Source organism: Paroedura picta, chromosome 3 (assembly GCF_049243985.1).
Source record: "Paroedura picta isolate Pp20150507F chromosome 3, Ppicta_v3.0, whole genome shotgun sequence".
Taxonomy (NCBI): domain Eukaryota; kingdom Metazoa; phylum Chordata; class Lepidosauria; order Squamata; family Gekkonidae; genus Paroedura; species Paroedura picta.
The window spans coordinates 157,937,111-157,952,722 of record NC_135371.1 but is presented as its reverse complement, the minus strand read 5'-3'; the positions used below and the strand labels follow the sequence as shown (position 1 = coordinate 157,952,722).

General features: G+C 46.3%; 1 protein-coding gene across 2 annotated transcripts in view; it reads right to left on the bottom strand.

The window, feature by feature from the left end:
• TFCP2 (transcription factor CP2) overlaps window positions 1-15,612 on the bottom strand; it is a 60,023-nt gene extending 44,411 nt beyond the window's left edge. Inside the window, exon 1 of one of the 2 annotated variants that reach the window (XM_077328923.1) lies at window positions 15,000-15,612. In XM_077328923.1, coding sequence (XP_077185038.1) covers window positions 15,000-15,121 — 122 coding nt within the window. In that variant the 5' untranslated portion in view covers window positions 15,122-15,612. The remainder of the gene's footprint in view (window positions 1-14,999) is intronic. The other variant, XM_077328924.1, reaches the window with a different exon arrangement.

The following is a 15,612-nucleotide window of genomic DNA, read 5'->3' as shown; positions in this document are numbered from 1 at the left end:
GGCTGAGTCAACCTTGAGCCGGCAGCTGGGATTGAACTCCCAGCCTCATGGGCAGAGCTTCAGACAGCATTTCAGCTGTTTTACCATCCTGTGCCACAAGAGGCCCTACTCTTTCAACTGACTTCCCCAGAAACGCTCAGTGTGAAATGGGGTGGTAGTTGTCAAGCTCCTGCGGATCCAGAGATAGTTTTTTGAGCAACAGGTGTGCCATTGCCTCTTTTAAATCTTCCAGGAATTCTTCCATTGAGAGGGAGATGTTGATTATTTCCCAGAGGGGTAGGGGGGGCTATTCTTATGTTTTTAAGAGCCATGATTGTTTTTAAGAGCCATGATGGGCACGGATCTAGTGGGCAAGTGGTTGGTCTCATTGCTTTTACCATCCTATCCACTTTAGCTAGTGAGAGTCACCTGAAGTGACTCAGATTTCTCTCCAAAGATGGCCAAGGGTCCTCTAGTTCAGGGTTAGTCAACCTGTGGTCATTCAGATGTCAATGGACTACAATTCCCATGAGCCAGCATTTGCTGATGTCCAACTGGCTATTGTTTTGATGCCCTTCACCAGGAGCGGTGAGGGATCGAACTATCCTGAATAACTGAGCTGGGCATGAGTTTCACTGACTTCACCACCATCTCATAGGCTCTCATCTGCATTCTATAAGATGTTCTCAATTCTTGGTCATGAGACTTCCTCCAAACTCGCTCTGGTCGTCTCAGTTCCTAGTAGCTTCTGAAATCTGACGAGATCAGGCTAGCCTGGGCTATCTAGGTCAAAGCACAGTTGGCAGGGGGGGTGGGAAGCACACAACGCTATTCAGACAGAAAGAATATGCATGTATTCCTCTGTAGGAGGAGTTACATATAGATTGGATCTCAACTTTCATAAATTCAGTGCTGTATATTCAAAGAGCATCTTAGCAGCCATTTGCAAAGCCTCATACTCTCCTGGAAGAAAAACTCCTGAAATTCAAAGGACTAGCAAAACAATGAGGAGACTGAAATGTAGAAGGGGAATTCAGCAATTATTACAGATTCTTGCAGGAACTAAAGAAGGCAAGCAAAGTAAAGTTTAGATCCAACCCATATTTTATCTGTGGCTGTGAATGACTGATGTTACCAACAGTTTAATTTTATTAATCCCACTATCGATTATTGTCACATACTTTCCCATTAGCCCTCATACCGTAACTGCTGCTGTCATTTAGATTTTACTGCTTAGGAGAATTCTCCTAATGGATTTCCTCTTTCTTGCTGTTGCTCTAAGCGGCTTCTTGTTACTTTGCAGACATCTGAATTACTTGCTCCTTTTAATTCCAACATTAGCTGACAGCTTTTTGATTTTTAGTTGGCAGCAATACAAGTATTAGAAAGAACTTGAGCAAGGATAGTATCCTGAAAGACCTACACGGTTCCTGCATTTTTTCTTTTTGTTACCCCATTAACCAAGGATGGGCCAAGACTGATACTAGATTCAAGTGGGCAGCTACGTTGGTCTGAAGCAGTGGAACTAAGTTTTGAGTCCAGTATCCCCTTTAAAGATAAAGGTAAAGGTATCCCCTGTGCAAGCACCGAGTCATGTCTGACCCTTGGGGTGACGCCCTCCAGCGTTTTCATGGCAGACTCAATACGGGGTGGTTTGCCAGTGCCTTCCCCAGTCATTACCGTTTACCCCCCAGCAAGCTGGGTACTCATTTTACCGACTTCAGAAGGATGGAAGGCTGAGTCAACCTTGAGCCGGCTGCTGGGATTGAACTCCCAGCCTCATGGGCAGACATCTTCAGACAGCATGTCGCTGCCTTACCACTCTGCGCCACAAGAGGCTCATATAGTGTCTCCTTTAAGACCAACTAAATTTTATTCAAGGTATATGAGCTTTCGCATGCACCCACACTTTCTCCAATACAATGAAATAGGGATTACAAGTCCATACATATACATTTGTACAGTATACTGAACACGTTTATCAGACTTAAGGGCCTTACAGGAATAGCACACTACATTTAGAAGATTATCATCTGCTTGGGTTCAACTCTGGGGGCCAGTAAGGATTCACAGGGCCCTGGCAGAGGGGGTGGTCAGGGGTGGGGGGACAGAAGGCGATTGGCTGGCCCCTGGAGAGGCAGGCAAGCTGGTTGGAGGAGGAAGCACTTAGGGGCGGGGCAGCTGCCCTGTGTGGGTGTTAAGAGCTGAGTGGCATGGCAAGAGCCATGAGACATGCTCCTCCTCCAAGCCCTTACCCGAAATATATAATGGGGAAGAGGTAATTATATAACTCACAATTTCATATTCCAGCACTGTCATTTCCATGCGAGGTGTAGTTGGTGATGGGGACGGGGTCTCTAGGTTCTAACTGATCACATTGTTTCATTGGCCTCGACCAAAGGCCTGGCAGAAGAGCTCCATTTTGCAGGCCCTGCAGAACTGTTTTAGATCCAAAGTGTCATCCCATGATCTCAGGGGGATGAGCGAATAGCTTTCATAGCGTATTTGCAAAGCTGGTCTCAAGTACCAAGGATGGCAAACTGAGCCGTAATCGGATTGCCCCGAAAGCAGTTAAATCCGGAGTTAAGGCCATTTTAAATTAGCCACGCTATAAGATTCCATCAAAAAGGGTCAGCTTCCCACAACACCCACACTAATAAAACTGCTAGCCATTGGTAGAGAAGATTACACAAAGCAACAGGGAGGGGGAAGCTACCTCCTTCGGAATCTACATCTTGGGTGGAAATTCTTAAAAGGAAATAGGTGCATAAATGCTTCCAATCTTATTTTGGCCACATCTTACAAAAATTCTGGCTAGTCCATGTCTTCACTTTGGAACTGTATTTGTCCCCATAACTGGTTCGCAACACTTAGTTTCCATGTAGGAAAAGCTAAGGAACAACGCATCTATGCTAGTCTTTTAGGAAATTCCTACAGGGAATCTACGTAGAGATGGCCTTGCTAGCCAGTTTGGTGTAGTGATTAAGAGCAGCGGTTTATAATCTGGCAAACTGGGTTCGATTCCCTGCTCCTCCACATGAAGTCAGCTGGGCGGCCTTGGGCCTGTCACAGTCCTGATAGAGCTGTTCTCACAGAGCTGTTCTGAAAGGACTCTCTCAGCCTCAGCTACCTAACACGGTGTCTGTTGTGGGAGTGGAAGGGAAGGCGATTGTAAGCCGTTTTCAGGTAGCCAAAAGCAGGGTATAAAAACCAACTCTTCTTCTAAGTATCCATCACTAAATGACAGGCTTGGATTCTGGTTTCTGAAAGCAACACAAGTTTCTGACCCTTTAATCTGAGGGTTGGGAATTTGTTAGGTCAAAAGCTATTTAGCCAACTGACTAGTCAAATATTAAACAAATGACGATTGAATAATTTTCACACAGTAATTTAGAACAAGAAGGAACTTTAATCATCATCAGGTTAGATACTTATGCTAATTACAAATACAACAAGGTTATCCAGTGAAACAGTGAAGGTAATTATTTTTGCAACGTGAGCCAAGACTTTTATGAGGCCCAGATCAGATATGAGCAAATGTCAATTTTGCAACTGCACAAACCGTACATGTTTCTTCCCTCCTCCCATCACCTAGGTCAGGGGTAGTCACAACCTGTGGTCCTCCAGATGTCCATGAACTACAATTCAGATGTCCATGAACTACATGGGAATTGTAGTCCATGGACATCTGGAGGACCACAGGCTGACTACCCCTGACCTAGTGGACAGAGACTGAAGACAGAAGCCTCCAAAGCGTACCAGCATTCAAATATAGACATACAACATCACAATTAACTATAGCAGGGGTAGTCAAACTGCGGCCTTCCAGATGTCCATGGACTACAATTCTCAAAAGCCCCTGCCAGCATTCGCTGTCAGGGGCTTCTGGGAATTGTAGTCCATGGACATCTGGAGGGCTGCAGTTTGACTACCCCTGAACTATAGCCAAGTCCAGCCCCTCCATCTTGACACGCTGTGCGAGGGACAAAAGGAAAGAGCACAAGTAGACAGGTGAGGCTGCAAAGCCACATGCCTTCAGATGAGCACTGTTCCCCAGTGTGGCACCCACTCTGTCTCCCAGGAAAGTGGCCATGCCCATTGACTGACGAAGACTGGTGCTGACAAGGGGTTCCCACTTTGAAACATCCATTGCCAGAGACAATGGAGAACAGGTGAGCTTCATTCCCCATAGGAGGGACAGAACCAAAGGGCCTGAAAAATCATGTTTGTTTGTTTGTTGTATTTGTATGCCACCACTCTTGGACCAGTTAGCTCATAGTGGGTAACAACAATTTAAACACAGGTTAAAATTACAAAAAAAGTACAATTAGAACATTCCTAAAAACATCAACTAAAACCCCCATCCCCCATAAAATCCCCCCTTGGCTGCCATTCCCAGGTAGATGTTACATAACTAAATAGTAGATGTTACATAATTAAATAGTTGAGCATTGGAGAATGTATATTTAGTATTGTTGTACTTTACACTATAGTATATGCTTGTTTGGTTGTGAGCCAGTTTGGTGTAGTGGTTAGGAGTGCGGACTTCTAATCTGGCATGCCGGGTTCGATTCCCCGTCCCCCCACATGCAGCCAGCTAGGTGACCTTGGGCTCGCCACAGCACTGATAAAGCTGTTCTGACTGAGCAGTAATATCAGGGCTCTCTCAGCCTCACCCACCTCACAGGGTGTCTGTTGTGGGGAGAGGAAAGGGAAGGCAGTAATATCAGGGCTCTCTCAGCCTCACCTCCCTCACAGGGTGTCTGTTGTGGGGAGAGGAAAGGGAAGGCAGTAATATCAGGGCTCTCTCAGCCTCACCTCCCTCACAGGGTGTCTGTTGTGGGGAGAGGAAAGGGAAGGCGACTGTAAGCCGCTTTGAGCCTCCTTCAGGTAGGGAAAAGCGGCATATAAGAACCAACTCTTCTTCTTCTTAGTAGGTTAGTACAGGGGTTGCCAACCTGTGGTCCTCCAGATGTCCATGGACTACAATTCCCATGAACCCCTGCCAGCATTTGCTGCTCACTTCAGATAACACCAAGAGTGGAAATCCATCTGCTAATGAATGACAATAGCTGGTCCAACTAGATGAGGTGTGATAAGCAAAGGGAGAGGAGGCTTGGAGTAATCAGCCATGGTAATTATGCCTGCTACTGTCACTCAGCATCTGAAAACACTCAATTTTCCATAATATAAGGACAGATGCGCTCGCGTTCTGACTGCATCTGGAGTAGTGATTCACAAAAACTCAGCCTTTAAGGAGCTACCAGACTCTTGCTGTTTTCTACAGTCAAAATCAGTGATTGATCAAACATCTTTACACACAACCTGGAATTACTGGCATTTTTGCAAGCATTCTTGTCCCTCACAAAAGTGAACAATGGGCATTTACGAGCATTCAACAAAGATATACCCCAGCAATCTTCCAGCGGAGAGCTCACATACAAAGATATACCCTAGCAATCTTCCCAACCAAATGTAATCTTTACCAAAGAGGGCTGGGGAGGGAGGGGGAGAGAAGCCACACGCAGTCCTACCCTAAACAGGGAAGAGACTTACCTTTCTTGTAAATTGCTATTTCCCATGACTTCCTGCCAGGATTGAAAGGAATTGTCATTTTCAATGCCTCCTTAATTGAAGCAGAAAGCCAGAAATATTCCAAATTTCTATTAATTCCAACTATCAAATAAATTCTGAGTATACATGAACAGGGAGTACCACCTGGCTGGCTAGGGAATGAACACTGCCAACTTCAAAGATGCAAATATTCGCAGAATACTGCTTTACTTTAAATTGTGACCAACTAGCCAGCATAAGCACACAGAATGCTCATGTTGGCTATACTTCCAAATTCAATTTTTGAACAGATTTGGAAGGATCGTTTATCAATACTGAAACTGAATCCTTTTCCTGCTCATAATTTCACTATACTACTTCCCTCACCATCAAACAAGACTTTAAAAAATTTAGGCTTGGCAAACACACAGTTTAGATTGGAGCTGGAAAAGGCTCTCTAATCACAAAGATGGTCCACCCTTATACTAGTCCAAAGATCAACATACACAACCTCAAAATCACAGCATGCCAAAGATTCAAAACAGGTACATCAGAGGTTCCCAGGGCAAAATTGCTCATGTGCAGGAATCAATCCAAGGCAAGAACATTCAAGTAGATTTTGTTTGCCTAATTTATACTTAGCAAAAGCCTTCTTAGATCAGAATAGAGGTTTCTCTTCAGAGCCTGGGTTTCTTTTTTAAAAACACAGAATGCACAAAGCCATAATGCATCTAATATTTTCCTTTAATGCACAGATCATAGAATCACAGTTGGAAGGGATCTCCAGGGTCATCTAGTCCAACCCCCCCACACAATGCAAGAACTCACAACTGCCGGCCTACCCACGGTGACCCCAATTATATGGATGGCCAGACATACCTATAAAATGCTTTTTTAATGTTTAGAGCATGTACATGTACCTTACAGCTAAAAACCTTCACTTAACCTTATCCATAGAGTTTATCTTGCAACTTGGACCTGCAAATTCTCAAGCATATAAGGCCTGCATTACCCACCAAATCTTACTGCACAAATCAAGAAATGTGCGTATTCTATTCTATTGATGCTAGCTGCTGGATAGGGAGAACACTAAAACTGCAGCTAATGACCACGGAGGGTCAAGCTTAAATGTCCCTTGATTTCTCCGCTTTCACTAGGTATGGCCAACCCACTTCCTAGCTTATATCCTTAGCTGCAGAAGTTAGAAACCTGACACTTCCATTAAATGGTTTTATGTAAACCGCCCTGAGACTTCAGAGAAGGTAGTATATAAATATAATAAACTAGGTGCCAAGCCAGTTGCATTCAGGAATACAACATACGCTAGGATGGGGGGGGGGGAAGACCTCTGGGGACGGCCTCTCCTTCTCCCTCTCCCCAGGACCTGGAAAGGCAGCAGGCCGCTGTTAGGGAACTCACTGGCAGGGGCAGTTCTCACACAGCAGGGATCTGCAGACTCTGAACCTCAGAGAGAAATGGAAGGAGGAGGGGGTGGTCAGCGGTGGGGGACGGAAGGCGATTGGCTGGCCACTGGACAGTCAGGCAAGCCAGTTGGAGGAGGAGCCACTCGGGGGCGTGACAGCTGCCCTGAGTGGGTGTTAAGCGCTGAGTGGCACTTAAGCCATGAGACACACTCCTCCTCCAATATATTTCTGGTGGAACATATAAAATAAATAAATGAAACAGCCAGAATGCTGAATTATAAACCAGATATCATCCCTAGTCATGTAATGCAATAGCCAGAAAATCACACCACTCTCGATTCCCACAAACAAAAGCTTTATATGCAGTTTTTCAGTCACCAGTATGAATTTTGATCTGTTTTTCTGGTATAAAGAAAGTCACAAACAAATTATTCCCAGGGCCTGATATATAGCGACAGAAAAGCATACCATCAGGTGGCTACTACCAGATACATGGACCCATGAACATGTTCAAGATCATCTCTAGCCTTCCGTATGTGTGCTTCAGACCCCTCCCCCCATAAGCCAAGTAGTACTGACATTATGTTATAGTCAAGTGCACACAAATATTCCCTTACTGCGTGGGAAATATGCATATTTAAGGGTGCTATCTCACAAAAATAGGTACTTCAACAGAACTAGTTTTTTGCAGTGCTCAGAAAGCTCAACAAGCACACCTAAATCAAGACAGAAAACATACAGCTTTTATTTTAAGTTCCCCAACTTTCTGGCCGCAGGGCAACCAGGGTAATGAACAGTTTACTTTTATAACCGGTGCAACAGCAGTTAAGTATTACTAGTAGCAAGGCACACTTACTTGCATTAACTGCAGTTGACTGCACAAATAATTGCTGAATGCCCTAATGCACATAAAGTAAAAGCATTCTGAACCTAGCACATTTCATATTAGTAGTCGAGGTAGCATTGTAGAAATGCAGCTGTTGCCTCCCATAGCTCTCAGGCTGTAGAATATCAAAGCGTTGTGTGTAACCATTTTCTCTTTAAAAACTCCAAACAATAAACACTGCATTCAGCTCAAACCATCTTCTCATTTCTGTCAACTGCACAGGTGGGATCACAGATGCTCAGGGAGTAAGTCCTCTGTACAAGGTCATTCTCCAAAGTCACACGCATGTATGTGAACACCAACTGACAGTACCTGATTGAATGGCATTTATTACACGTCAAGAGTGGTCTGAAGGTTCCTTTAATTTGCCAGTGCACAATTCATGACCGCTGGTTATTGGGTCTACACAGAGTATCTAGATTTTGCAAACTGCAAGAGTCAAAACTGCAGGACCTGAATGCTTAGTATAAGGATTCATCAATATCAAAAGTTATATGGCCTCATCCAGTACATTTTAAATGCTGTTTGTTTGAACTACTTTTAAAAAATGAATTGACTATGGTCATTACTGATTCCATGATCATGGTTGTGCTGCTGCATGTTCCCCCGTTTTAGACTTCTCAGTCTTGCACTGCATTTTTTTGTCCAAATGATTTTTATTCTTACTCAAGAGGCTGCCTTCAGGGTTTTTCAGGAGTAGAAATGCCTTAAATGAGTTAATATTTAGAAGCATACAACAAAACCAGGTAGAAAGGAACAAGAAGTGATTGACACACACAACAAGATCGAGCACAGCGTCGACGGGCTCCATATCAGGTCACGGGGACAATGTCATCCTAGCCTTCATCCATCTACACTGGCTCCCAATTTGATTTCAGGCCCTATTCAAAGCTCTAGAACTGAGCTTGAAAGCCCTATGTATTTTGAGTTCTGGTTTTATGATTTTTACTAGCAGAAAAGCCCATTGCATAAAAAAATACAATAGGCTCTAGATTTCCCCACCTCCACCCAGGCCTTGCAAGGCCACAGCAGAGCTGCTTCAGATGGGTGGGGGGGGGGAACACCCATAGGGCGAGCCAGACTGGCTCTGCCAAGGCCTCACAAGGCCGCTTGGGGCCAGCGCAAGTATAATGTTCGTGCCTCCCCCTCCTGGTGCCAAGGCCCGTTTCCCCCACCCTCCCAACTCCCAGCCACCTGCATAGCGGGAAGCAAGGTCACGGCTAGCCCACGCTTGCAGCTTGCAGGCGAGCACAGGCCAGGTGCAGGTGGCACACTTGAGCAGGTGCAGGTGGTACACTTGCATCACAGCGTTTCCCCTCCCTATCATGCCCACCATACTGCCTTCCCACGGTGGCCATCCCCATGGCCCTGAGGGTGGAGCTCGCTTCCCCCTCCCTCCTAGCTGCCGCCCACTGGCTGCCCAACCTTATAGTGGGAGGTGATGCCTCGGGTTGCACGCTCTCAAACACCCCCCACACACCCGGCAGCAAGACCAGGGCTGGACCCCGTCCCTCACAGGCCCCAAACGCTGGATGAGTGACGGCCTTCACCCCAACCGTGGTCCCAGGCCCCTCCTCTCGCTTCGAGCTCGTGCTCACTGACTGGCTTACCTTTTGCCATCAGTCCAATAGAGCAGGCTGGCACGTCTTCCCTTGGAAGAAGTTGGAAAGAGATATAGACGGGAGAACACAGCCTACCTGATTGGCAGTTCATTGGACGAATGACTAATCAGATACACAATGGGTACCAACTCCTCCCAGGACCCCTGTCCCATTTTATATGTGTGTGTTCAGATTTAGATAATGCTTGTTTTGTTAGCTGCCTTGGTAACACTGATTAGGCAAAAATATAAATGTTGTAAATAAAAATATTTACAACAGGTCGGGCTGGATTCTGGAGATTTTTGGTGGAGAAGCTGCGGTCACTGAGGGTAGGCAGAGGGGTTGGACTACATGACCCTGGAGGTCCCTTCCACCTCCATGATTCTATGAAATAATTAATATTAAGGACCTTAACAATGTCAAGCGATAAGCACCCAAGATTCAAGCCTTGATCAGGAACGGAGGCCTTGCACCTATAAGCCCTTTTCCCTGTTCTCCCATGATCTCCCCACAGTTCAAGCTGGCAACAGAGAAAATCGCAACATAGTTAAAGGGCATGAAAAACCCTTCCAATAACTCTGCCTCCTAGGAAAAAAGCTCCTTTTTTTACTACACTTGAATGTTAATCTAAATAAAAGCAAAGCCTAACTAAACCTTATATAAACAAACCATGCAGGCTACACCCTAGTTTTTGAGCTGTGAAGGTAAATTTTACTGTGAACAGTTCTGCCACAACAACACTTAGTGGTTTTTACTGTTGCAACAGATCCTTTCTGTGCATTATATATATTTTTTGCATTTATCACACTGCTAGAAGCTATAACCTTAATTTGGACAGTTATAGCATATTTATGTACTATAACCTGCAATTAAAAATTTTAAAGAGAGAATTAAGTGGCGGCAACTTCAGCCCTACCAACTTGGGCATCTTGTGGTTGCAAATCAGATGCTGTTGTAAAATGGATCGGGAGTAGTGCGGTGACTTGAGGATGGGGCAGGAGGGCCAACAGGAAAACCCAGAAACTGGCGGGAGTTCTGGAGCAAGTGTTTCATCACCCCACAGACATCCTTTTAATCCATCTCTGCCACAGTCCTGGCAACACTTGAGCAAACTAAAGCGACTCTAATGTCCACACATGTCCACACACCAGAATCCTAACGAAGAAGACCAACTATGGCTACAGATCAGTGCTTTGTAGTATGACCAGTAATGCCAAAATGTATAAAGGAGAGCCGGTTTGGTGTAGTGGTTAGGAGTGTGGACTTCTAATCTGGCAAGATGGGTTTGATTCCCCGCTCCCCCAACATGCAGCCAGCTGGGTGACCTTGGGCTTGCCACGGCACTGATAAAACTGTTCTGACTGAGCAGTGATATCAGGGCTCTCTCAGCCTCACCCACCCCACAGGGTGTCTGTTGTGGGGAGAGGAAAGGGAAGGCGACTGTAAGCCGCTTTGAGACTCCTTCGGGTAGGGAAAAGCGGCATATAAGGACCAACTATTTTTCTTCTTTCTTTTTCCTTCAGGGTGTCAGTTAAATGGTTAACACCTTGGCAATATCCCTGTGGAAAATATCACTGTGCCATAAGTGAAACTGCAAAGACATTTCCCTCTTGGGTCTGTCTAGAGGTACAACAACACAATTAAATGAACTTATATTGCCAGATTATGCAACACTAACAGGAAATATCACCTCTATCTAGCCTTAATTAACAGGCTACCTGCCTGAATCTAGCCTTAAGTCCTTCTCTGGAAAATCAGGGCTTCATTCTATTTCCCTTTCCTATTGCCTTTCCACTTCTTTATAAAGAGAAAATAGTGGGGTGGGTTGTTATTGTCACTGATTGAAAATCCAAATTGGCTGTGATCTAAAAGCCATTCCAGTCCATTTCCCAGGATGTGCTTTGGGTATACCCAACCACCCACCAACATAAAACCTCTCTAGAGCAGGGGTAGTCAACCTGTGATCCTCCAGACGTCCATGGACTACAATTCCCATGAGCCCCTGCCAGCATTTGCTGGACGTCTGGAGGACCACAGGTTGATTACCCCTGCTCTAGACCATGCAGGGAGCCAAATCAAACCTGACCTGAAAAACTCTTTACATTTGGCCCACAGTCAAATAGATCCTGTGCCATTTCTTAAATTGGGGTCCACAGACTTGTCGAGCTCGTGGGCACCTTTGGAATTCTGACAATTCAGTGGGTGCAGCCACAAAATGACTACCACCAGAGGCGGAGCCAGCCACAAAACAGCACCTGTGGCTTACCTTCAGTCATGCTGAAAATCCTTTTGCTGTGGTGGCAGCCACTGCCAAAGCAACATTTTAAAAAACCCGCACAGCCAATCAAATTTTCCATAGCCAACAGCCCTACCCCCTTTCTAAAACACTTGGCAGGCCCCAGGAAGGGTTAAGACAGTCCCCAAGGCACCTACTGGGCCCATGCTGGAGACCCCCGCCTTAAATCTTTGCTCAACCCAAACAGAGCTTCTGAAAAGGGTGACTGGGTCCAGAACAAAGGCTCAAGAATCACACACACAAACCCCCCCCCCCACACACACACACAGCAGGTGTTTACTAATCAGCTCCAGTCAGAATAAGTGATAAGCACATAAAAGCAGTGTTCGTAGAACTGGGTTTTTAAATTTTGTGAGCAACTCTGATCGCTAAGTGAGAAAGAGCACACAAATATTTTAAACAAACAGGCAAAGTGTCAATTATCCCTGGTGTTTTTCAGGAGCTGTGAAACAGCAGCAGTCGGGAAGGAAGCCTTTTCCCTACAGGCCGAAATCCATGGTGAATAGGCACAGGAATCCAGAAGATGGGAGAAAGCAGTCATTTCTGCTCCTGTCCCCCTCACAGAGCAGGCTATTCTGCCATCTCTCTACATCAAGAGAGGCTAGTCTAATCACACCAGATACAGAATTACACACTACCAAGAAGGCTGAATGGAAGAAAGCATGGCCAGTGCAGGAAATCATACAGAGATGCAACAGGTAGCCTCTTCTGAAGACAGCTCTTAGGACCCACAAAACCCTTTTAAACTTTTTCTTGTAGCACACAAGCAGTTCTCTCATTTCATACTACTGGGGGCACAGCACATAGTTTAATTACTGTCCTAGGGCCCAGGCCTGGATAACCAGGCACGCTTGATCTTGTCAGCTCTCAGAAGCTAAGCAGGGTTGGCCTGGGTGAGTATGTGGATGAGGGACCTCCAAGGAAAACAAGGGTCATGATATAGAGGTATCTTGCCCGACTGCCAGACAATCTTACAATTGTATGATCTCTACACACACCATATGATAAATAAGTGGCCTAGAGCAGTGGTCGTGAACCCCCGGTCCCTTGCCACTGGGTCGTGGTGGGGGAGAAGGAGGCGCCTTCCTCCCCGCAGTGCGATGCTCACCGGCCTTCGCTCAAGGCCCGTCGAGCACGGCACTGCGTGGAGGGAGGCGCGGCTGCCGGCGTGCCGGAGGGCGCAAATGTGCATGCACAGAGCTTCACGCAGGCGCCTTTGCGTCTGCCAGCAGGCGCAAATGCGCATGTGTGAATGCTGCGCACATGCATGTTTGCGCAGAACTGTCACGCATGCGCATTTGCGCCCCCTGCGGGGTACAAACGTGCATGTGTGAAAGCTCCACGCATGCGTGTTTGCATGGAGCTGCCGCATGTCTGCGGCACCGCCAGGCGACGCTCTCCCTTCCATCCCTGCTAGCGGTCTCCAGCCTTAAAAACGTTGGGGAACGCTGCCCTAGAGAAAAGAAGGATATTGGAGCTTTGGGAAAGTCACAGATACAGTTTGATCAGAATGAGGTTAGCTACTGTAGCCATAATGGCTTGATCCCTTCAGCCTCACCTTAACAATTAAAGGAAAAGTGAGGGTGCAACAGCCTCTATCTGCCCCTGTGAGGTAGTGGTTCAAAGGTCATCTGGGAGACCCAGGTTTAAATTCCCTCTCTGCCATGCAAGCTGACTGGGTGACCTTGGGCAGGTACTGGCAGGCTCCCCTACCTCACAAGGTGGCTGTGAGGGTAAAATGGAGAACAAGAAACAATGCAAGGTGCTTTGGATCTCCACTGGAGAAAAAGGCAGGGTGAAGTAAATAAATACATCTGTACCCTACACAAAGATGCCTACATTTCATTCCTACTAACAACAGATGCAGGGCACTAAATTGTGAGCAGACCACGCAAACTGGAACCAGGTGCCCACGGAAAACACTCTACCTGTCCCATTCTTCCTTAAACTCACTGCCCATTTAAGCTGGTAAAGCAGGACCACACCTAACTGCAAGCAAGCAAAAAAAAAAGTTGTAAAAGGAAACCACATTCAAGTAATTTGACATCACATAAATCACAAAGGATCACATAAATCACAAAAACTGAGTGAGCATACTTGGTTTATAAACAAAGCAATAAATCTACTCAGGACGTCTGTCACCCACTACTGAAGTTTTAAGCCAGAGTCAGGGAAGCCTTTATTAGCTCTGACTCTGAGGTTTCAAAGTGTTCTGACCTACATCAAAAATAACAAGGAAAAGAGAGAGGAGAAAGTGGGCTGAGTGGATATCAACGGGCAAAAGCTCCGTAACAGGGGCATAAAAGAATGATCACGACAGCCATCAAAGGCTTCCTGGCATCCCCTTTCCCTCTTCACCTTTTAAGGCTAGCTCCCACACACACACACACACACACACAAAAGCTAGACATTTACTCTTAAAAAGAAAGCTTAGATTCTGAAGAATCCACTGAATAGCACTGGTAGCTGATGTTGAGAGTCCCTGAAGCAATAACGTGTAAGAGGATGGGAGACGCTTAGGAAATCTAAGTGCAATAAACAAAATGTGGCAGCAAGGGCTGCCACACCCTTCTGATGGGCAACATCAACATGCAAACATTCTGAGGATCCATATTCTCTTCTTTACCTCCTCCCAATGACACTCTCCTTAAAGCAAAGAAACGTGCTGCTGTAAGGCACACGCACACACCTCTAAGCAACAAGGAACGGCTGTAAAACAAGAGTTAGAATTCCTCACTGACAGTGGATGCAAAAGCAATTAGTCGCTGAACAAACTGAAGGTCTCTATCTGGAACAGTTGGATTCGTTCAATGGACATGCACCAGTTTATAAAGGCGGGTGGCCAGCATTGTACAACTCTCCGACACCCATCCCTCCAGTTCCCTGTATTTACAAGTCTCTTGAAGTTACAGGTATTGAATAGAGAGAGGAGGAAGAGAACAGCAGCCCATTTTGCAACAGACAGATGGTTGGAGCGTCCCCATCATTTTAGGAAAATACAAAAGGACATCCTTTCAAACCACACCCCCTTGCAATATAGCAGCACGTGGTACAAGAAGAAAGTAACCAGTCTCCAGTACTAGTCAATTACTAAAGATAGGATTAGATGGATTTCACTACTCCATCCAACACAACCAAGGTGTCAATGACCGACACCCAGCAACACATCCTACTAACATGCCCTATTCAATATTTTCAGGATTCAACCAACACCAACAGCTATCCTTCTAAAGCAAGCAAGCCACTGAAGCCTTCCTTACCTCATGCTGTAGGCTCCAGCACCCAGCTCTTGGCCAATACCCGAGAGGCTGGCATCGAAATCCTGAACCAGACCCGATTCGATGACTTCATCCGCCAAGGGTAACTTCAGAGCCCAGGCCATCTTTGCACACCACGTCCGCTCCCCGAGGGCAGAGACCCAACGACTGAAAACTGTACACGTGCTAGGATGCCCCCCAAAGGCCTTCAGGCAACGCGGTCAACAGCCTGTGACCCCTTGAGCACCAAGCCCCTCTCCTGGGGGGGAGGGGGCACAGGACGATGCAGCTTCCTTAGGCAGCCCAAAGGCTTTCAGAAAGGAAATTTGAACAGCCCCGCAGCCTCAAGTAACCCTTCCCACGCACAGCTATATCCCCACCAGCTAACAGGGGGGGCATGGGTGAGACACACCTCTATGCCCAGCAGCTAACTGAGGGGGCATGGCACTTCCACTCAGGCTGCTTCTACAGGGAAACAACCCACACAAACCAAGTGCCCCAAAGCTTGGGGGGAAGAGCCAACCTCAGCCTCACAAGCCACCCTCAGCAGTACACCCAACCCCACTCTCATAAGGCTCTCTGGATAGAGATAAGGTGCCCCCGACCTTGGAAACAG